Below are 23,906 nucleotides of genomic sequence, written 5' to 3' on the forward strand. Positions count from 1 at the left end.
ATGCAAACTTATGGTATGTGTACAGCAACTGGTCTACTTTTGCAACCTAAATGGGCTTTTAGCCACTGTTAGCCACTGTAGGTACCAGTAGTGATAAAAACTCCAAAAATAAAAGCAAAACAAGAGAAAATCAGTAAGAAGGGACAAGAAGAGAGCAACAGTTTGTAAAATCACTCCCTTCTTGATGATCTTTTTCCAGTTGTCAGCTTCATTTCCATGTGAAATGGATTCACAATATTTATGCTTCCTAAATTGACAGATTAGCAGATAAACTTTAGGAACTGATGTTTATGACATTGAAATGACTTATACATGTGATTCTTCAGTGCTACCATAAATGTTATTTTATTTTATTTATTTATTATGAGGAGTGTAGAAGTGGGTTCACTGGAAGGAAAGGAAGGAAGGAATCTTCTTGCATGGAGAGGAGGAGGGGGTTTATTCAGTCTTTGTTTACTGGAGCAGCTCAGCAGTTTCTCCTTTTCTCTTATTGTTCTACCTCTGACCTGTAAGTTTGATTAATTATTATGTTGATAAGACCTTTTATGATACAATAGATGTCCAACTATGGCCTTTTTCAAGCTTATGTTAAATATTCCCATCTATGGATTCTTTCTTATCTTTTCTTTTTTTTCTTAAGAGCATTAGAGAAATAGATTAACGCCCAGTATCAGGGACTCCTGAACTGTATTCTGGTTCCTTCGATTAATGAGCAGTTAAATCTGATAGGCAGATGAATGTGTATTACTGGGAATCAGTTAAATTATCATGTAATGCAGTCTGGTGATGAGTCCACTGACAAAGACACTTTATAAGTAACAAGAAAATAAAGACATTTGACGGCTCGCTTATCTGTACATGATGCGCTGCTGAACTATGTTCTTCTGAAATGTCTTGAAAAACAAACTGAAGAAACATATGTTATTTTTTTGTTATTCAGAGGTTGCATGAAAATACTATAACAGGCAGTTTTGTTCAGGCTAAACTAGTTTATACTGATAAACTGTGCTGGGCTGCTCCACTGCAGGCTGTGGTGTTCATGGTCAATGTTAGGATGCACATCAAGGGTAAGAGACATGAATTTATATTTAAAGTGATGATGCTGATTAGTTCAACTCACCAATTTACCTTTTATACCAGCTTTATGATGTCAATGAGTTTGTGAGACATATGCTTATATCTGATGTATAGCTGAAAATCCTGTCCTTGGCATGGATGGACCAGAAAACATTCACTCTCTGCAGAAATCTGAACATCCTGTACAAAGAAGCTTCAGCAGCTCTTCATCACACTTTGAGACTTAAAGCTCCAACATGATCTTGCTCCTCTTCTTGTTCAGTCTGACTCTGGGTGCTCCTTCTGAGTCTCCTCATTGACTACAGTACAGGATAGAATGAAAAGAGGTTTCATGTCCAGTGTTGTTGATGTCATGATGTTGCAGTGCACTCACACAGTGGTGTTGCTGCTTCAGCAGTGTGGTTTGTCATCAATAGACTAATAAGACTTTTGTTGCTGCGGCAGAAAGAAGACGAAGAGGTAATTTCATGACACAAATCAATGGTGCAGATTTAAAACAGACTTCAACTGAAATATAGCAAAAGTTCAAACTGTTCTGAAATTTGACAGTGACTTCTAAAGTGTCCGCTTATTTTTTCTAGAAATAGCGTCAATAACATTAGCTAATGTAGTTTAAATCACTAGAGATTATTATCTAATTTTAACCTTTTCATGTCATGATAGGCTGTGTGGCAGGCAGGCAGGAAAAAGGACCCAAAATGCAGGACTCTCAGAGTCAGGACTTAAAGCAAACTTAAAGAAATAATTCTCTAACTTTTTTAACAATCTTTAAGCCAATGCCTCGGGTTGGATAACCAAAGGCTCGATACTAAAACCAGTGTAATATATTGAAATCACTTATTATTCACTCTGACTTGTTCTTAGACATTACAATAGGTCATCCAACTAATTAGGTTGCTTTTGGAGGTAACATCGTAATGTGTATCCAGTTGATGTGAGATTTGACTAAGTGTCAAATCTGACTGAGTGAAGCGTTTAAGGACAAAGTTTTGGCACTTTGAGCCAATTATGCACTAGTTCTGATACTGAACTATTACAAGCTTAAGATGTGATTTTTTTCAGTATTAATTTTCTTGCAATTTGCAGAAAATTGTGTGCCACAGACTTTGTACTTCACATTTGAGTTATTTAAATATTCTCCTCCTGGAAGTGAAAATGCACATGCCATTGGGTCAGTTGTAAAAGTACCTCACAATTGTCGGTCACAAACCAACACTGACTCTTCAATAAATCCAACCACTATTTAACATTAAAAGAAGGCTTTGTGCTGCTGCAGACATTAGTCAGTCTGGTCCTAAATGTTCCTCTTGCCTCAAAATTCCTTTGTAATGAAGGGACTTTTTTCACCTGCTCTTCTCTATTCCGAAGTTGGTGTTTGGGATGGGAATCAAAAAGAATTTAGCAATTCCAGCTCCATTATCAATATTATTTATCAGTTTGATTCCTTAACAGTCCTCATTGGTTCTCACTGGCTCTACTTTGAGAGTCACCATCATCACTAAGTAGTGTATGTTTCTTAATTACTCCCAGAAGCAAATAATTCATTATGCTACTTGTTACATTACTTTCTCGTTTCTCCATGAAACATGACTTGAAACACACTGTCTCATAATTACCATTTAACAGTATAAACCTGGGGGTGCAGTCCCACACACAAACACAAATCACTATCCTAATGAGATCCTAATGAGAATCTTTCTCTTGGCATTTCATTTTTCACACAGTAGCTTGAATGGCTGGTTATCTGAACGAAACAGAAGCAAGAAGAGGAACAAGATCAAGCTTTTTGTCAGAGTCACAAAGTTCAGCTGCTCTGAGATCCTGAAGGTGACACAGAGTAACAGGATGCCTTTTCTTATATCCTTCAAAAAGGGTTTCTGTACAGCTGACATTATGCTATTGGTGACATGCATTTGGCAAAAAAAAAAAAAAAAAACCAGCAACAAAACTTTACTTATGCAGAACAGCAAGATGGGCATAAGTGAAAACAGGGTACCAGGTCATCTGGAGATGGCCTTTGAGGTATGTGATTACATATGAACAATATTAGAACCTCTGTTTTTAAAAAATACCCGTGTATGTGTGGACGTAGCCTGAGAGGGTGTTTTCACTGCTGGTTTGACATCATTGGCCAAGTAGCCCAAAACTCTCCACTGTAAACAACACTAAACATTAGCCACAAAAGGCCGTTGAATTTCCAACTAAATTAACATGTAAATGTGTTTGTGTTGTGTCATAAACGATATTGATTAATCAAACAGATCAGGCCAGAACTTACACAGGAAGAAAAAATCTCCTGAGCTTAGTAGTAAACAAACAGAGAACAAACTCCCTCCATGCCACAGGATTTCTTTCTTTTGTTTTGTCTTTTCTTTTTTTACATGCTTTAGTGAAAATTAAAGTGACAAGAGGAGCACTTGAGAGATATCAACAAGATGACCCACAATAGGGGAGAAGATCTTGAGTTAGTAGCCACAGACCACTGCTCTTTTTTTGTCTCTTCTTGCTGATTTTTCTCTAGTTTTGCTTTTGTTAGTGTCTTTTTCATTGCTGGTAGCATGAGACAGAACAGACCTTTCGGGTTGCACATCAGTCTACTGAGGAAAATGAAGTAAAGCTACAGCTTGGTAACTGTCCCACACTCTGGCTCCTCTTTTCCTTTAAATGCACTTTTATCACGTCCCCCCACCCAGGATGCAGTAAAAGGACTAGATGTTACAATCCCTGATAATGCATTGCTTCAAATGGAGAAAGTCTTGAGGGATTGCTGCTATGAGGAAAGGCAGCCCAGAAACTTTACCAGCGGGACACATCGTTGTGTGCCTCAACTCCATAGCGTCCTTGGATAGAAAAGGGATACAAAAGGTGATAGAGAGAAGTAAGACAAAAGAGACAAGATAGTAGAGAGGAGCGCTGGAAGGGGGGCACCTGATCTGGCATCCCACACCTCCCTGCTGGATCGGGCTGTAGGCTCTACCTCCCCAAGTCCTCCCAGAAAAGGGGAAAAGAGCAGAGGGCAGAAGAGCTGAACATTTTTTCTTTTCTTGTTTTTTTTCAATACTCTGTTAGGTTTCACTACCATCAGGTTAGCTGCACAGCCCCCAGGAGGCCCTGAGACAGCTGTATCAGTCAACCAGTAAAATTTCTAGTGTTAGGTTTTCTTCCCTTTTGACACTGTCTACTGAGGCAGTTCCATGTTTCAAACCTCCAGCAGAACCAGGCTAAGGGAGGGGCAGCCATTTGCTGCAACTGGTGGAACTTTAACCTTTGTCAAAAAGGAAAGCTTAATATTAAAAGTATAGAGGTTATCTGTCTCCTGAATAGCTGGTTCCACAGAGGAGCCTTTAGCCAGAAGGCTCTGTGTCCCATTCTACTTGAATTACCCTCAAAACCACAAGTAAACCAGCAGTCTGAGAGCGACACACTTTATTGCTCTGGATTTAGTAGGGAGCCGATGGAGAGAAGCTAATATCTAATGTTTCTTTCTATTCTCTGAAGTACATACAGAAAAGCAGCCTGACACCAGGTCTCCCCTTTAGGATCTCAGCAGTACAGATCAGTTTTGTTTCTGTCACTAAATAAAAATAATCTTTTTCCTCTTCTTGTTTCTGTCTTCTTCAGATGACTGGGCAGTGAAGCTGCAGCATGGAAACTGTCTATGATTGTACGCGAGAGTTCTGGGACACTGAACATGGGACAGGATGGCTGTTGTCTGATGGCTGTTTGGTACATTTTTTTTTTAACTGGAAAACAGGTGGGCCAAACAATTACTAGTTATTAGTTTTGCGTCTGTGTAAAACAAAAAGTCTGTGCTTAGAAATTAAGATACTAATTCATCATGAACATGCTATGGTAAAATGTATAAATGATGCTCTTTAATGTAAGGAATTTGATCTGTCTTTGTTTATGAGAGCAGCTCTACTTGCCTTGTCTTGTTACAACTGTCCTGTTTCTTTAATCATTATGCTGAAAAGGCCTTTGATCAAACCATAAATATAGAATTACATCAAAAACAGTCACGTTCTCCTGGAAGTACCAAGAAACGTGACTGTTCAACAACTATTAACTTTTTGGCATGTGATGTTTTTTTCAGGCTTATGTTTATTGTTATTGTGTATTGTGTGATTATTATATTATCTTATGCCACGTTATACCCCTAATTAAAGATTGTGAAATCATTATGTAGTTTTAGTTTGCATTATTCTCCTGACTTAGAAGAAGGTGATAACTATTACATTTATTAAACTGATTAGTATTACATTAGATTGCCGATTTATGGTGAATGAATGATATTGTTTTATGATGCATTATACTGCTGAGTTATAAGAAACACTATTTTCAGAGAATCATGGCCTTATTTGTCTGATTAGAAAAGAACAGAACATACTGCAAAAGAAGCCAAGGTCATAACTTAGGCTCACTGAGAGAGAGAAAAAATGTGGATGTTTAGGTTTTATGACTTTGGAGGGGGGTTGAAGCTATAAGAATGTGAGAAACGCTCAGACACGTCGAGATCAGGCGGACACCCTCCCGTGCTCATCTCCCCTCCGGATGGTTTATGCTCAAAAGTGTTGTATGGAATAATGAGAATTGTATGGAATAAAATGATTGTTGATTGAGCATTTATACACCGAGTGTTGTCCTTCCTTTAGCCCAAAGATGAAAGAATTGGGAGAATTTAACAGTATACAATGGAAAGCATTGGTCCATGTGGCCAATGATGTCACACCAGCAGTGAAATCACACTCTCACTCAGCTATAAAAGAAAGCAGCTTCAACTCTGCAGAAATCTAAACATCCTGTACAAAGAAGCATCAGCAGCTCTTCATCACACTTTGAGACTTAAAGCTCCAACATGATCATCCTCCTCTTCCTGTTCAGTCTGGCTCTGGGTGCTCCTTCTGAGGCTCCTTCTGATGGCAATGAAGTGAAGCTCCAACTTGGTAACTGTCCTATATTCTGACTCTTCCCTCCCTTCTTGTATTTTAACTTTATTTGTGTGTGGGTTGTTGTTTTTGTTCCAATTATTTTAATCACATTAAAATAGGTGTGGGCTCCAGGGGATCCAAGGTTGGGAGGACAAGGGGAAAACACTCGCTCCTCTTCGGTCACTCACTGCTTGCTGCCAGCCACTCTCCAATCACTCACGACAAGGGATCCTCTCAGGGTAAACAGGGACGAGTCCAGGGAATCTGAGTCACACAACAATCCAGTGATGAATAGCTGACATCCCTCTGCTTAAATGCTGACAGTGCAAATGAGACTCAGGTGTTTCCACTTCACGGGTGCGTGGGCTGAGAGTGTGAATCCGCAATGAGTTCCACCCAGGCGAGAGAGAGAGAGATAAAGAGAGAACTAGAGATAATGATGCTACTGATCAGCTACTTGCTGATCCACCGGGCCGTGGCATTCAGAGGGTACATCAAAGAAAAAATGTCAGTCACACAGTCAGTCAAACAGTTATTATTTGTTTTTCATCAAGTTCTGACTGCTGTGTCTTCTTCAGATGAACACAGAGCTAAACTACTGCGTGGAAGCTGTCCCATGTTCTGGTACAGCTTCAGTGGTCGCTGCTACAAATATGTAGCCACACACATGAGCTGGGCTGATGCAGAGCTCTACTGTGTGTCACAGCGAGCCAACATGGTGTCTATCCACAGTGAGGAGGAAGAGGAGTTTGTTAAATCATTAATTAAGAACTTTGACCATGCTGAGCGATACAACTGGATTGGACTTAGTGACATCCATAAAGAAGGCAGGATGGGTGTGCAGTGAGTTTTGTATACTGGCATGCTGGACAACCAGACAACAGTGGAACAAATGAACACTGTGGTCACACTAAAGTGTTTGATGCAAAGAACCAATGTTCCAATTTAGCCTCTGTTTGTGCAACACAGATAACCTACCCTTAGATACTTAAATGTACATTAAACCTCCACTGTTTATGCTATTATCTTTCTTTTGTGTGTTTGTGTGAAAGTTTCAAAATTCCACTAATCTTGATTTTCATAAAGCACTGGCAGCTGCACTCAAAGGAAATATTTTGTCATTATTTTAATCTGAAATCTCAAAATTTATGGAAGGGAAGACTGGAGTTCCATCAGTTTCTTCTTTGCTGTTTCATATATCATATCTTTACCTTTTCCATTTCCTTTCTGCCCACTGCCCTCTTTCCTTAAAAACTCCCTACCTCCACAGTTATGTCATCTGGACCAGCTGCCTTTCCACTAGCTGCCCTCACTCCCTCCTTACTAATCCTCTGCATTTCCTGATGTCCTCATGTCTCTCTCATTTTCTTCATTCACGAGCTCCTCAAAGTATTCCTTCCATCATTCTCTTAACTTGTTAGTACATTTCTGTTTCTATCGTTATCAGTGTTGGTCAAGTTTCTCAAAAATAGTAATTAGTTACTAATTACTGATTACTTCTCCAAGAAAATAGTCCTGTTACGTTACTGATTACAAATTTTCAAAAGTAATTCGTTACTTTATTACTTGATACACAACCTGAATACGTAATAAAGCAATAGACCTTTCAGCCCAATTCTAGTTTTTTCTGCTTATTCCAGCATAAAAATAAAGTCATTTTTGTGTTTGCACTCACTCTTTCAAATAGATGCACGTAAAACACAGCAGAAAATAAATAAAATCAAAGATTCAGCGGCACTAATTCTTGTCACTCTTAAATCTTTTTTCACCTGTTTAGCAGAAGCAGGGCCATTGGGGGGTAGCCCGGTGCCCCGGGGGTTTCTCTGTCAATTTCACATTCCTGTGGCGGCGTGCTATGTACTTGCTCAGATTTGAAGTTGAATTTTTCGCTGTAGAAAGAAGTTTTCTTCCCACACAGAGTGTACAGCAGACACTAATGTTTTTGTCACTTTTTAAAGAATCAAACTCAAAGTAATGTCAGTACTTCCAAGCTTTAAACGCCACATGGTCGTACTCTCTCCTGCACTCCATATTATCCATTGTTGATCTACACACGTCTGTTGCTGTCACAGATGTCGCACACTTGTAAGGGTGGGCCATTTGTCATGAGAAACTCTCACAAACAAAATCACGGTTTAGTAATGCAGTAACACAGCGTGCTTACGAGAAAGTAACAGTAATCTAATTACTTTTTTGCAGTAGTAATCCCTTACTTTATTTGAAAACAGTAATGGGATTACACGTTACTGCCCATCTCTGATCGTTATCAACGCTAACCTACTGCACATCTTTTCCAGCTGACTTTCTACCTAGCCAATTGATATTTGTTCTTTTCTCATTCCTTATGTCCATCCTCACATTGTCACTTTGCCTTTGTCACCTCTCTTGTTGCTGTCCACCTAGCCTCTCAGTACTCCTGTCTACAGGGTGAGCCATTTATATGGATACACCGTAATAACATGGGAATGGTTGGTGATATTAAAGTCCTGTTTGTGGCACATTAGTTTATGTGAGGGGGCAAACTCCTCAAGATGGGTGGTGGTCTCGTAGGGTGTCTTGCATTGAAATCTGCTGCAATGACCCGGTTACTGCTTTCACCAGATATCAACACAATTTCGATACGCTCCACACGTGTTAACCTCTTCGACATGTCAATGGCTGTGAACAAAGAGAAACTTGTAAATAACTCATGAAAGAATAAAGTTACGGTGAAACCAAGCACACCATTGTTTTTCTTGTGACATTACCAATAAGTTTGATGTGTCACATGGACCTCTTCCTATTGAAAAAACAAAAAGTTGTATCCAAGATGGCCGACTTCTAAATGGCCACCATGGTCACCACCCATCTTTTTTTTTCTTTTTTTTTTTTTCTTTTTTTTCAAACCTGTCCCGTTTGGTTCTTTTGCCATCAGAATTATTGTCTAAAGGCGAAGAAAGATGCCCAACGGATTTACTTTACCAAATGGACCATCCCAGCCTTGCCGTAATGGTCCATTTGATTTACCTTTTATTGTTTATTTTATTTTATTTTTTTTTTACTTGCTAGATACGGGACAGGGGAAAAGAAAAGGGAGAAAGAAAGAGGGGGGAAAAAACAAAACAAACAAAAAAAAAAACAGCGGAGAAGAGGGACGGGGATAAAGGGCAAAAAACAAAAACCAACAAAATAAGCAGACAAAAAATACATATATCGATCACCTGGATCACCTGTTGAGAAAGAAAAAAGAAAACAAGCAGAAGAAAACGAGAGTAATAGAATAAACAACATCACAATGATATATGGGAATATAACACTACATACTTAATATTAAACATTATTGTGCAGCACGTAAGATCGACAGCGCACAGTGTGCTTTGAGGTAGGAGCCAAAAAGGGTGTAGTTTGTGTGTGTGATCACCTGTGTGTACACCTGTGAGCATGAGCGCGCTTGTATTTAAAAGGTTCCTTAATGTAATGATCTGCTAGAGGGTGTGGTCACCACCCATCTTGAGGAGTTTGCCCCCTCACATATACTAATGTGCCACAAACAGGACTTTAATATCACCAACCATTCCCATGTTATTACGATGTATCCATATAAATGGCCAACCCTGTACCCTGCAAATTCTGCATAAGATGCAGTCTACCTGCATACACTCTCCTCCACTTTTGTTCCTCTCTCTCCTTGAATTACATGCTCATCAAAGCCATTTCCATCATTTTGACAAAATCCACTGCATTTCTCTCCTATAATGGCCTCAGAATCGCTATACAAAAAGTGAAATGAAAATTTAAACTTGAATCAATTAATTGCTGGTTTCTATCAGTGAAAGGCATATTTTAGATACAATGCAAATGCTCAGGTCAGGCAGAGAGCACTCCAAATGTGCAACAATAGTGTATGCGTGTGTGAAATATGCAAGAAATATGTGGTGCTCTACTCTAAACATTTTTGGGTAATAAGGCCAGTAAAAAGCTGCTGTAGGAAAGCGATCTGGAGCTTTGGCACTGTGATTAAAACTATTAATTATGGAACACTCTGGTTTTCCAAATAAATAAGCAGACATAGCCCCCCAGTAACAATTGACCCACCCTTATAGCACAGAGAAGTAAACTTATTATTTAAGTGGGAATGCCAAGATGAAAGAAATCAAATACCAATCCCAAAGTAACAGCCTGTCTCCTGGTATCTCCTACACACTCCTGAGACTGTGCCTGGAACACAAAGCAAACCCTCATACAACTGCGTGAATGAACAATCCTGGAGGAACTGGTCTGTGCAATTTGTCCAACCTGAAAGTGCTGTTCTGTCTCATGCTACCAGCAGTGACAAAGACACTAACAAAAGCAAAAACTAGAAAAAATAATCAGTAAGAAGAAACAAGAAAAAGAGGGTGGTCTGTGGTTCCCAACTGAAGATTTGTTACCTTATTGTTGATGCCTCTCAAGTGCATCTCTTTTCACTTTCATTTTCACTAAAGCATGTAAAAAAGAAAAGAGAAGACAAGAAGAAAGAAAGAAAGAAGAAAAGATCTTGCATCAAGGGAGTTTGTTTTTTCACTGCTTACTAGCGCAGTTTAGGAGTTTCTAATTTTTTCTTCCTGTAAAAGCCCTGACCTTGATCTGTTTGATTAATCAATGCCTTTTATGACACTATAGAATATAATTATACTGCAAAAGCAGTCACATTCATATGCTGATTCCTCTGGAATTCAATGGCCTTTTGTGGCTAATGTTTAGTGTTGTTTACAGTGGAGAGTTTTGGTCCATTTGGCCAATGACAACACACCAGCAGTGAAACACCCTCTCAGGCAGCTATAAAAGAAATTTCTGCATAAATCTGAACATCCTGTACAAAGAAGTTTCAGCAGCTCCTCATCACACTTTGAGACTTAAAGCTCCAACATGATCTTGCTCCTCTTCTTGTTCGGTCTGACTCTGGGTGCTCCTTCTGAGTCTCCTTCTGAGGCTCCATCTGATGACACTGAAGTGATGCTACAACTCGGTAACTGTCCCATACTCTGGCTCCTCTTTTCTTTACTTTTTCTCTATTTGTGTGTTTTTTGTCTAAACATGATTTAGTTAAACACTCCAAGAACCCTTCTTTCCCATGTCTCTGATGTTTTTGTTGGATTTTGAAATGCAGCAAAAACATTTCAAAGTCATGCCAAATGGGTTCTGCGACACCACAGAGTTATAATGAAGACCTGCTCACTAATGAAATAGCAGTTTACTTCTCTTTGCATTTTAACATTCACCTTTATGGACAGACTGATCTTTTGTTATCAATAAAACATCCCAGATTGGCAGAACCGGGTTTTCAGAGGACATGTTGATACTTCAGATTAAGTGGATGTAATGTGCTGAAATACTGACTGCCTAAAGTTAACTAATACATAACTTCTCACAAAATGAGACTGTATAGATAATACCTGTTATATCAAGGCCCTGTGGCATTCACACAGTGACACAGAATAACAAACACATGTATAAATTTTTCAGAGTACTAACAGTGAAGCTTTGTATTGGTCAGCTGAGTTCAGCAGAAGATGGAGACATTGTTACGATGAGCGTTTTCTGTCTAAACCACCACATGACAGTTTCAGTATTTTAATGAAAGTTATGTTGTTGTTTTTGTTGTTGTTGTTGTTGTTATGTTGTTGCTGTTGTTTTAAAGAAATCATGAATTTCACAAGCAGACATTGTGAAGGTCGTATACTTCTAATATTGTTAATATATAATCACGTTCCTCAAAGGCCACCTCCAGGTGGACCTGGTTTCCTGTTTTCACTTATGTCCATCTTCTATGTAGTTCTGTATGAGTAAAGGGTTTTTGTTTGTTTTTTGCCAAATAGATATTAAGAAGCCCTTTTTAAAGCATATACAAAAAGGCAGACTGTTACTTTGTGTCACTTTCAGGATCTCAGAGCTACTCTGAGCAGCTGAACTTTGTGACAAAAAGCATGTTCTTGTTCATCTTCTTGTTTCTGTTTCGTTTAGATAACCATAAAGTGAAATTACTGCGTGGAAACTGTCCGATGTTCTGGTGGAACTTCAATGGCCGCTGCTACAAATATGTGGCCACACGCATGACCTGGGCTGATGCAGAGCTCTACTGTGTGTCACAGCGAGCCAACCTGGTGTCTATCTACAGTGAGGAGGAAGAAAATTTTGTCAGATCCTTCATCAAGAACTTTGACCACACTGAGGAACGCACCTGGATTGGACTCAGTGACCTCCATAAAGAAGGCAGATGGATGTGGTCTGATGGTTGTGCAGTGAGTTTCACCTACTGGAGTCCAAAACAACCAGATAACTGGCAAGGAATCGAACACTGTGGTCACAACAACTTTGAGACAAATAATAAGAAGTGGAATGATGTACCGTGTTCTGTAACTTATACCTCTGTTTGTGCTACTCGTGTAGCTTGCCCATAGCAACTGAGAATCTTACATATTCAACAATTTCTTTAATTTTACTAACTTTAATTTTTATGATTGCTGGATCAACAACTGTAAATATTACCATTGTGAAGTCATATCTTAATTCTAAATCTATATCTTATTCTATCTTTATCTTTAATTTTATTATAGTTTTGTGACATTTTAGAAGAAGCTGAACTGTCTGATATTGAATCCAAGCTGAACATTAAGCTTCATAAATGAATCCAGACAGTGATATAACAACAGTGTGCATCTCATGATTAAAGCTTTTTGGTCTGGCTCTGGGGGTGTTCTTGCATTCAAATGAACTTAAAGTAAAACTACTGAGTGCTAACTATCCCATGTAATTTTAGAACTACATATATACAAGATACACAGATGGAAACACTAGCAAAACTCACCACTTGTTTCCAAAAATTTACAAAGCCTGAGTGTTGTTGCTGTACTAGTCAAGTTGCAGGCGTTTGACTCCAGGCAGGTGCATTTCTCAGTGAGTGAGGCAGGAACTTCAGCTGGGTAACTAGGAAACAGACAAGGACAACTGAACAAAATTTACAAAACTCATCATCAAACAAGTTTAGTCAATTTGCCACCATAGTGAAGTCACGTTGCCACAGCTAGTCCTTAAATACACAGTACAGATAAAAGCAATGAGTTGCAGGTGTGTGAGCACGCCTGGGAAAGGGCAGCATTGCCCACGGGCAGAGGCGCAGGTTATCTGCTCACCTCTTCATCACCTAAGATGCACGGACATCAACAGTAGCTGTTCAGTGGACATCAAAAACGCTACAAAACAACTCCTTCAGTGGACCAAAATTGGACATCCAAAACTGACAGATAAACGATGTCACTCTGACATCTGTTTACACAGTGGGAAAGGTCATCCAATTAATTAGGCTGCTTTTGAAAGTTTGCAAATGTTAAAAGAGGTGACGACAAACAGCATATTTCATTAATATTAATTATTTACCACTGTATGCATGAGATTATGATTTGACCCCCCTAAAAGTTTGAACCTAAAATCGCCTCCAAAGGAAAGAACAAAGCTCTTCCTTATTAAATTTTATAGAAAAACTTAAAGAAAATGAGAGCTAATGCTCTTTAATGTAGGGAATTAGCTCGCTCTGTGTTTGCTAGAGCAGGTCTACTTGTCTCTTTCTGTTACTGTGACCTTTCCTGTTTGTTTAATCATTATGCTGCAAAGGCCTTTGACCATACCATAATTATACAATTACAGCAAAAACAGTCACACTCTCCTGGAAGTACCAAGAAAATGTTACTGCTTAACAACTATTAAGTTCTTTGCCACCTCATGATTTTCTTTGTCTTCTGTTTTGATTTATTGTGTCCAACGGAAAGCTTTGTCCATGTGGCAAATGATATCACACCAGCAGTGAAAACACCCTCTCAGGGAGCTACATAAGAAAGCAGCTTCAAATTTGATTTCAGAAATATGAACATCCTGTACAGCGAAGCCTAAGCAGCACCAGCAACACTTTAAGACTTAAAGCTCCAACATGATCTAGCTCCTCTTCTTGTTTGGTCTGACTCTGGGTGCTCCTACTGAGTCTCCTTCTGATCACAATGTAGTCAAGCTGCTTGGTAACTGTCCCACATTCTGACCCCTCTTTTCTCTACTTCTTCCTTTATTTGTGTCTTTTGTTTTTCACTCCAAGAACATGTTGTTCATGCTTTTATTTCTTCTGTTTCAGCAGTCAGTGACACAAAATTCTTCGTGTTGCATTGTACCATAGATTTTTTTTTCCCAATGTCAGATGGGTTCTACTATACTGTAGTGTTATGATAATGACTTGCTGGTAAACATAATAAGAGCAGCTTACTTCTCTGCATGCTTTAACTTGCTGAAGTGCTTCTCTGATGTGAGAATATCAGTGAAAATTTTTCAGTCATACTGGCAAAAACATAATTTCTTCCATTCTTACTTTTTCATCAAGTTCTGTGTCTTCTTCAGATGACCACAGAGTTCAACTACTGTGTGGAAGCTTTCCCATGTTCTGGTACAGCTTCAATGGCCACTGCTACAAATATGTGGCCACACACATGAGCTGGGCTGATGCAGAGCTCTACTGTGTGTCACAGCGAGCCAACCTGGTGTCTATCCACAGCGACCAGGAAGAGGAGTTTGTTAAATCATTAATTAAGAACTTTGACCATGCTGAGCGATACACCTGGATTGGACTGAGTGACCTCCATAAAGATCTGTCATTTTACCATCTCTCCATGCAATATGGATAAACTGCCCTCAGAAGCTAAAATTTATATTTAACCTGCACTGTTTATGCTGTCTGTCTGTTGTGTGTTTTTGCAAAAGTCACAAAATTCCATGGATGTCGATTTTCATAAATGTGGAATCAACCACTGGCAGCTACACTCAAAGGGAATATTTACTCATCGTTTCAATGTCAAAATTTATGAAAGCAAAGACTGTTTTTGGTGCATGAATAAATGGTTAAAACTGCTCTAAAGTAAAAGGAATGAAAAGCTATAAATGAAAACTCGTGATCAGTGCCTTTATTGTGTATCTCTGGGGTCACGAGGCACATGTCTGCAACATCAGTAATCACATTTCATAATTAGCAATTAATAAAGACTTAGTATTACAAAAGGAGACAAATGGAGATGATACACATCTACCTTTATCATTACTAAAAAAAGACTCAAATCTAGTTAAGATCTGTTGTTTGGTTTCAACCTAAAAAACACAAACACAGAAGTATATCACTGAGGAGGTGAGGAGAGAGGTAGAGCAGTGAGTGTCTACAGCCACAGCCTGTACAGCTAACATCTAAAGAAGAGGTTCGACTGTTCTTCAGGAAACATGGAGAATGATTCCTGATAACTACTTAAAGAATTGGAAAGAAAGCTTTTTTGAAGGTTAAATGTGGTCATGTCAATATTGACTTTCAAGCTTGTTAGAATTATGCAACAGGTTTTGCCTTATACACTCTATTTCTGTTTGCACACATATCAATAAATCACTGCATCTATTTCTCATCTTTCTAGCAAACAGTGTTCATTTTAACAGCAAAGTCTGATTTAGTTTTAGTCATAATTTAGGCGTAATGTAGGCTAACTCTAAAGTTGTTTCAGTTGACTAAAATATATAGTGTAAATGTTTGTCACGTTTTTACAGAGAGAGTTGCTCCACACAGTTGCAAAATGTGTCTACGTCCACTCTTCTCTTCGTCTCAAGTGTTAATATTTTGTTCTGTTTTCATTAAAAGCCCCCTTCCTCCCACTTTCACAGCAGTAGATCAAATGTGGACATCTAACTTTACTGCACAAGTAGTTCAAATTGGATTTTGTCTCTCCCGAACATTAGTATCTCATTTTTATTTAAATTTTTTAACGTTAAATTAAATTTAAACTATGATGAAATGCATTTCATCATAGCTTTGTGCCTTATGCATTAGTTTTTATGTTAGTTATCATGTTGTTTTCATCAGAAAAAATGTATGTTGACTATAACACCAGGGGAAAGAGGACAGCTTATACAGCAACTGGTCTACTTTTGTAACCTGAATGGGCTCCTGGCCACTGTTAGCCACTGTAGCTACCTGTAGTGATAAATACAGTGCTCCCTCGCTATAACGCGGTTCACCTTTCGTGGCCTTGCTGTTTCGCGGATTTTTTTTTTGTGCAATTTTGCTTCTTTTTTTTTTCTTTTTTTTTTAACAGCGTATTGTGTCCTGATTGGCTGTAGACCATTGTCGTGCATTATCTCCTGTACAGTACAGAATGCGTTCAGCTTGTCAAATTTACATAAATCTTCGATCGCTAGCACTGTGACTCTGAAGTGCTGTACTGTATGTTTGTAAGTTTTCTCCCCAACAAACACAACAATGTTTTGCACCGAGGGTGCCATTGGTTTCATTCTATAATTCATTCTATAATACTGGACTTATTTTTCTACGAAGTTTTTAACTTTGAGAGTGTTTAAACAAGAGAGAAAAGTGTGAAAATGTTCATGCCTGTCTGAGAAAAGTGTATAAAGTATGTAGTGAGGGTTTTTACAGCTTTAAAACATCTGTAATAATTAAAAAAAAATAAAGATGGCTACTTTGCGGATTTCACTTATCGCAGGTTATTTTTGGGACGCAACTCCCGCGATAAACGAGGGACCACTGTACACCAAAAATAAAAGCAAAACTAGAGAAAATCCGTACGAAGAGACAACAGTTTGTAAAATCACTCCCTTCTTGATGATCTTTTTCCAGTTGTCAATTTCATTTGCACCAAAGCATGTGAAATGGATTCACAATATTTGTGCTTACTAAACTGACAGATTAGCAGATAACTTTAAGAAAATGATGTTCATGACATTTAAATTACTTATACTGTGATTCTTCAGTGCTATCATAAAATGTAGTTTATTTATTTATTTATTTATTTTGAGCAATGTATAAGTGGGTTCACTGTAAAGAAAGAAGGAATCCTCTTGCATGGTCCTGCAGTCTTTGTTTAATGGAGCAGCTCAGCAGTTTCTCCTTTTCTCTTATTGTTATCTCTTATTTCTCTACCTCTGACTCGTAAGTTTGATTAAATATTATGTTGATAAGGCTTTTTATGATACAATAGATGTGCAACTATTGCCTTTTTTCAAGCTTATGTTAAATATTACCAGTGTCTTTCTCTCATTTGACTTAACTTCAGTAGTTATAATTATTATTATTTTATATACTTGCATCTATGGATTCTTTCTTATTGTTTCTTTTTTTTCTTAAGAGAACTGGAGCAATAAATTTACAGTCAATATCAGGGACTCTGGAGGTGGCAAGAGAGACTTTAACCATAACCAGGGGTTAAAGTGGGTTGGAACAATCCTGAACTGTGTTCTGGTTCCTTCAGTTGATGAGCAATTCAGTCTGATAGACAGACGAATGTGTATTACTAGGAATTAGTTAATTTATTGTGTACTGCAGCCTGGTGTTGAGTCCACTGACAGAGACACTTGCTCGGTAAGAAGAAAATAAAGACATCTGACGGCTCGCTTATCTGTACACGATGTGCTGCTGAACTATGTTCTTCTGAAGTGTCTTGAAAAACAAACTGAAGAAACATATGTAAAAAAAAAAATGTTGTTATTCAGAGGTTGCATGAAAATACTATAACAGGCAGTTTTATTCAGGCTAAGCTAGTTTATAGTGATGAACTGTGCTGAGCTGCTCCACTGCAGGCTGTGGTGTTCATGGTCAATGTTAGGATGCACATCAAGGGTAAGAGACATGAATTTATATTTAAAGTGATGATACTGATTAGTTCAACTCACCAATTTACTTTTTATACCAGCTTTATGGTCTCAAGGAAATTAGTTTGAGAAATATCTGTTTATATCTTGTTGAATTCAGTTGGCTAAATTCACAAAGAGCCGTGAACATTAGAAAAGTGCAGGTCAGCAGATAACAGTCGGACATAACAGGGGCAAGTGGGAATTTTATATACATATAGCCACTTTGGGTGGCTGTAGCTCAGGTGGTGGAGCAGGTGGTGATTTAGTAATTGGAAGGGTCTAGTTTGATCCCTAGCTGCTCCAGTCTACGTGCTAAATATCCTTGGCCAAGATAATAACCCCAAGTTGCTGTCTTATGCATCAACTGAAGTATGAGCGTGTGTGAATGTTCTGTCTTTGTTTATGAGAGCAGCTCTACTTGCCCCTTCCTGTTACAACTGTCCTGTTTCTTTAATCATTATGCTGAAAAGGCCTTTGATCAAACCATAAATATAGAATTACATCAAAAACAGTCACGTTCTCCTGGAAGTACCAAGAAACGTGACTGTTCAACAGCTATTAACTTTTTGGCATGTGATGTTTTTCTGGCTTATGTTTATTGTTATTGTGTACAGTGGAAAGCTTTGGTTCATGTGGCCAATGATGTCACACCGCAGTGAAATCACACTCTCACTCAGCTATAAAAGAAAGCAGCTTCAACGCTGCAGAAATCTGAACATCCTGTACAAAGAAGCTTCAGCAGCTCCTCATCACACTTTGAGACTTAAAGCTCCAACATGATCTTGCTCCTCTTCTTGTTCGGTCTGACTCTGGGTGCTCCTTCTGAGGCTCCGTCTGATGAAAATGAAGTGAAGCTCCAACTTGGTAACTGTCTCATATTCTGACTGCTCTTTTCTCTACTTTTACCTTTATTTGTGTCTTTATTTATTTCACTCCAAGAACATGTTGTTCATATTTCTGATGTTTCTATTTCAGCAGAGTCAGTGATACAAAATTCTACAAAATTCCCAATATCAGATGGGTTCTACTCTTGTTAATCTCGTTAAAGTGACGTTAAAGCCATAACCGCATTAACGCGGCAAATCTCCGTTAGCAAGTTATCGCGGACCGCCCCGTCCGTGGGGCTGGACGGCACTAATGCATTAACGAGCTAACCGTGCTAAGGCTTTGACGCCTTGCACCTTCCCGCGTTGATGCGGTTATGGTGTTAAAGTCATTTTAATGAGATTAACGCTGACAGCACTAGTTCTACTATACCACAGAGTTATGATAATGACTTGCTGGTAAGCACAATAAGAGCAGCTTACTTCTCTGCATGCTTTAACTTGCACAGTGTCAACTGTGCAGACATGCTTGTCTGATGTGCCGTCTCTGAAGAATACCAAAGAAAAAAGTCTGTCACACTGACAAAAACATGATCCCTTTCATTCCTACTTTTTCATCAAGTTCTTACTGCTGTGTCTTCTTCAGATGACCACAGAGTTCAACTACTGCGTGGAAGCTGTCCCATGTTCTGGTACAGCTTCAATGGCCGCTGCTACAAATATGTGGCCACTCACATGAGCTGGGCTGATGCAGAGCTCTACTGTGTGTCACAGCGAGCCAACCTGGTGTCTATCTACAGCAACGAGGAAGAGGAGTTTGTTAAATCTTTGATTAAGAACTTTGACCATGCTGAGGGACGCACCTGGATTGGACTGAGTGACCTCCATAAAGAAGGCAGATGGATGTGGTCTGATGGTTGTGCAGTGAGTTTCGTCTACTGGCATGCAGGACAACCAGACAACGCAGGAACAAATGAACACTGTGTTCACACTAACTATTCAAACTTAAAGAAGTGGAATGATCACCAATGTTCTCTCAATTTAGCTTCTGTTTGTGCAACACGCATAAGCTGCCCTTAGAAACTGAAAATACTTTTAATCTGCACTATTTGGGCTGGAACGATCCTGAACTGTGTTCTGGTTCCTTCAATTAATGAGCAACTCAATCTGATAGACAGATGAATGTGTATTACTGGGAATGAGTTAATTTATTGTGTACTGCAGCCTGGTGTTGAGTCCAGTGACAGAGACACTTTATAAGTAACAAGAAAATAAAGACATCTTACGGCTCACTTATCTGTACATGATGTGCTGCTGACAGTGGCGGTCCTAGCCTGTTTGGTGCCCCTGGCGAACACTCCGTCTGCCCCCCCCCCCCCCCCCCCCCCCCCCCCCCCACACACACACACACACACAAAACATATTAAGGATTATACATTAACATAAAACTGTTGTCGGACCCACACTGAATTTCCCCAGAGAAACACATACACCCACACACACATATAAAGAGAGAGAGAGTATGCATTGTATGCAAACAGCTACCAAACAGCCATCATAATTCGTCATACAATGAGAACAGAACAAATCAACAACTGACAATGACTAATTAATATTAAAATCTGTGACATAATGTATTGTTTGGAGTTTAGTCTGTTGCTGTTACTATTTTTACCATTTCTTTTTGGAGCAACTGTAATCCACATTATTTCCTTAGGGATTAATAAAGTATTCTGATTCTGATTGTTTCAGGATGACCTGCCATTATCCAGTGACACATCTGCTTACCTGTATCTTTTGCTCGTTTCTCCTCCTCTTCTTTTCTCTTTTTTCTAAACTGAGCACCTGATGGCTTTGAACTTTTCTTGTCCATCTTCCATTGGTTTTAATTTTGCACTCCAGTATGAACACCCATCCCCCAACCCGAGGATCACCACAACATCACCTAACAGACCTACACCTTAGTTCACAGATTCACTTTGTCTATGGTTTATTTCTGGGATTTCGCACAACCCAGGATTCAAATCATGAATACATAATGGGCTTGGATTTACAGCATTATGAATGAAATGTGCTCTATTTGGAAGCAGCCGCCCCCTCCCCTTTCGACGAGTTATGTGTGAGACTTTAAATCATCAAACTGTAAATTTTACATTTTAAATTGTTATTGATCCCTTTACCCCTGGTCCTAAAGTGTATATTTATTTTCTTACTCTTCTTATATTTATTGTTTGTTTACTTGCACTGCTGTAACTGGAGCCTCGTCGTCTCGTCTCTCTATATACTGGACTGTATGTAACGGAGATGACAATAAAGTTTACTTTGACTTCAGCAGCGAGCAGGCGCACCGAGGGCTCTCGCGCTCACTTTTCGTGTATAGAATTTCGAAAAAACATCGGTGCAAATTATAAGTCTGTATCATGATGTCTGCTGTTTTCGTGTTTGTTGTTTTGTTTTTATTTAGTTTTATTTTGCGAGTTAGTTATTAGATGCTGCTCCAGCCAGCCAGAGAATCCCCCGCCGCCCCACCCTCTCCTCCCTGTGCCGCAAGCAGCAGGCGCACCTCGCAAACGGAGGGCGCCCTTACTCCCAGCAAATGGGCGAAAACCGATCGGTGCCTATGCCATTCCCAATATGCGCTGGCTGATGTCGGGGCAGCATGAGTACGAGCAATTTTTTATTTTTTTATTTTTTTTGATTACGGTGCCCGTAATGCCGCCCCCCACCACGATGCCGCCCCGGGCAACCGCCCGTGTCGCCCGTATCAAAAACCGCTACTGGCTGCTGAACTATGTTCTTCTGAAGTGGCTTGAAAAACAAACTGCAGAAACATATGTTTATATGTTTTTTTAGTGATGAACTGTGCTGGTGTGCTCCACTGCAGGCTGTGGTGTTCATGGTCTATGTTAGGATGTGCATCAAGGATAAGAGACACAAAAAGCTTGATAAAGACTAAATGTATTCAAAAATCATGCAGTTTGTGGAGATAGGCTAAGTGACTAATCTAAATTGCCCATAGGTGTGAATGCGGGAGGGAATGTGAGTGCAAATGGTTGTCTGTCTCTGTGTGTTAGCCCTGCGACAGACTGGCGACCTGTCCAGGGTGTACCGCCTCTCGCCCTATGACAGCTGGGATAGGCTCCAGCGCCCCCCACAACCCTGAAAAGGATAAGCAGAAGCGAATGGATGGAATTCAAAAATCCATCTATAAACCAAAGGTCCAAATTATGTTATTTAATTTATTTTAAAATTTGTATTTACTTCAACTTTACTGGCTGCCATAGTAGGGTCACATATCTCTGGGTTGACTACATAGACAGGATCCTTCTGAGAGGGGAGAGTTCAATCTGTCTTTGTTCACTGGAGCAGCTCAGGAGTTTCTATTTGGTCCTTCGTGTTAGAGATCTGATTCACCCATTCTGATTATTCATTATGCTGATATAGCTTTATGGTACCATAAACATAAATTACACATCAGCTCAGTTCATTGGAATTTGATGTATTTTTCTGGCTCATTTTTAGTGTTATTGTTTACAGTGGAGTGAAAACACCCTCTCAGGCAGCTATAAAAGAAAGCAGGACCAAATCTCTGCAGAAATCTGAACATCCTGTACAAAGAAGCTTCAGCAGCACTTCATCACACTTTGAGACTTAAAGCTCCGACATGATCTTGCTCCTCTTCCTGCTCGGTCTGGCTCTGGGTGCTCCTTCTGAGTCTCCTTCTGATGACAATGAAGTAAAGCTCCAACTTGGTAACTGTCCCACATTCTGGCTACTCTTTTCCTTCATTTACTCGTTGTAGTTTATTTTTTGTGGGGGTTTTCTTTTTTGTTTTTGTCTTTTTAATATTATTTAGCATATCATTAGATTTTAAATGCACTTTTATCATCTTTCTTGTTTTGTTTTGTTTTTTTCAGGAGAAATGTGTGTTAGTGTAATTGGGGATACATGCATTAATTTGGTTCCACGTTTCAAACCTCCAGCAGAACCAGGCTCAGAGAGGAGCAGCCATTTGTTGGTGGTGGAACTTTAGACTTCATCAAAAAGAAAAGCTTAATATTAAAAGTAAGATTATCTGTGCCTTGAATCCAAACTGCAACCTGGTTCCACAGTAGGAGGCTTAAAGCAGAAAGCTCTGCCTCCCATTCTACTTTCAATTACCCTCAAAACCACAAGTAAACCAACAGTCTGAGAGCGAAGCACTCTATCGGTCTTAAAAGATGATGTAGCCTGAGTATTTAATACACTGTATATGAGGAGATGGATTTTTAATTTTAATCTGGATTTAGCAGGGAGCTGATGCAGAGAAGCTAATATGTAATGTTTCTTTCTATTCCCTGAAGTACATACAGAAAAGCAGCCTGACACCAGGTCTCTTCAGGTTTCTTCTGTTACTAAAAAACAAATCATGATCTTTTTCCTCTTCTTGTTTCTGTCATTTTCAGATGACCAAGCAGTGAAGCTCCTGAGAGGAAACTGTCCCCCGTTCTGGTGGAACTTCAATGGCCGCTGCTATAAGTATGAAGCTACACCAATGAGCTGGTCTGATGCAGAGTTCCAGTGTTTGTCACAGCGAGCCAACTTAGTGTCTATCCACAACATGGAGGAAGAGAACTTCGTCGGAACCCTGATCGGGAACTTCGATCATGCTCAGAGAGCCACCTGGATTGGACTCAGTGACGTCCACAGAGAGGGCAGATGGATGTGGTCTGATGGCTCTGTGGTAGATTTCTTTAACTGGAAAACAGGCGAGCCAAACAAATAAAATAATTTTGGTAACAAACATGTTCTGAAAAGGATTCAGATTATATAATCATAATAATCTACATGCTCACTGTGCTTTTAGTTACAGAAGCTTTCTGAGGTCTTTCCAAGATAAAAACAAACAAACAAAGACGTTACTAACAAAACATGAAATTTAATGATCAGTACCTCTATTGTGTAGTTATGTGCATGAACAGACTATTGTATAATATGCAGCCAGGTCAAGTCATGTTTCTTTGGGGGGGGGGGAAGCACTCTTGCTTTCACACTACACACACTAAAAAACTAAAAATCTTCAAAAAGGTGAGAAAAGGTGCACAATGTTTTCCCTGAATTCAAAGGCAGCAGTTCAGCAAATCAGTGCTTAGAGGACATTAGAGCCAGTGTCTCTAACACACCCTGCTATCAATATATGATAAAAGTAACCGGTGCATGACAGAGTGGCCAGAATCCAAACACACGCTTGTCTGCACAGTCAGCTTAATGAGACTTAACAACTTTCACAAAACAGTAACTGAGAATTTTTTTTCAGTTGTTTTTTGAAGTATTAATGTTTACAAATTTGAATCTTCACAGCTGGAATTTAAGTACCTGTTATGAACGTTATGGCCACTTGAGGGCAGCAGAAGAAAAAGGT

At 39.2% G+C, this 23,906-nt stretch overlaps 2 protein-coding genes across 2 annotated transcripts; both read left to right on the plus strand.

Moving 5' to 3' along the window:
• Positions 1-10,892: 10,892 nt before the first annotated feature.
• On the plus strand, positions 10,893-12,424 carry LOC135932227 (lactose-binding lectin l-2-like). Its single transcript, XM_065469591.1, has 2 exons — positions 10,893-10,956; positions 11,991-12,424. Exons 1-2 carry the CDS (start codon positions 10,893-10,895, stop codon positions 12,422-12,424), a joined length of 498 nt encoding a protein of 165 aa, XP_065325663.1.
• A 6,033-nt stretch (positions 12,425-18,457) lies between these two features.
• LOC135932232 (lactose-binding lectin l-2-like) lies at positions 18,458-19,585 on the plus strand. Its single transcript, XM_065469595.1, has 2 exons — positions 18,458-18,513; positions 19,162-19,585. The coding sequence occupies exons 1-2, from the start codon at positions 18,458-18,460 to the stop codon at positions 19,583-19,585; spliced, it is 480 nt and encodes a 159-aa protein (XP_065325667.1).
• Positions 19,586-23,906: the final 4,321 nt, after the last annotated feature.

The sequence above is a fragment of the Pelmatolapia mariae genome, linkage group LG22 (genome assembly GCF_036321145.2).
Source record: "Pelmatolapia mariae isolate MD_Pm_ZW linkage group LG22, Pm_UMD_F_2, whole genome shotgun sequence".
NCBI classification, from domain to species: domain Eukaryota; kingdom Metazoa; phylum Chordata; class Actinopteri; order Cichliformes; family Cichlidae; genus Pelmatolapia; species Pelmatolapia mariae.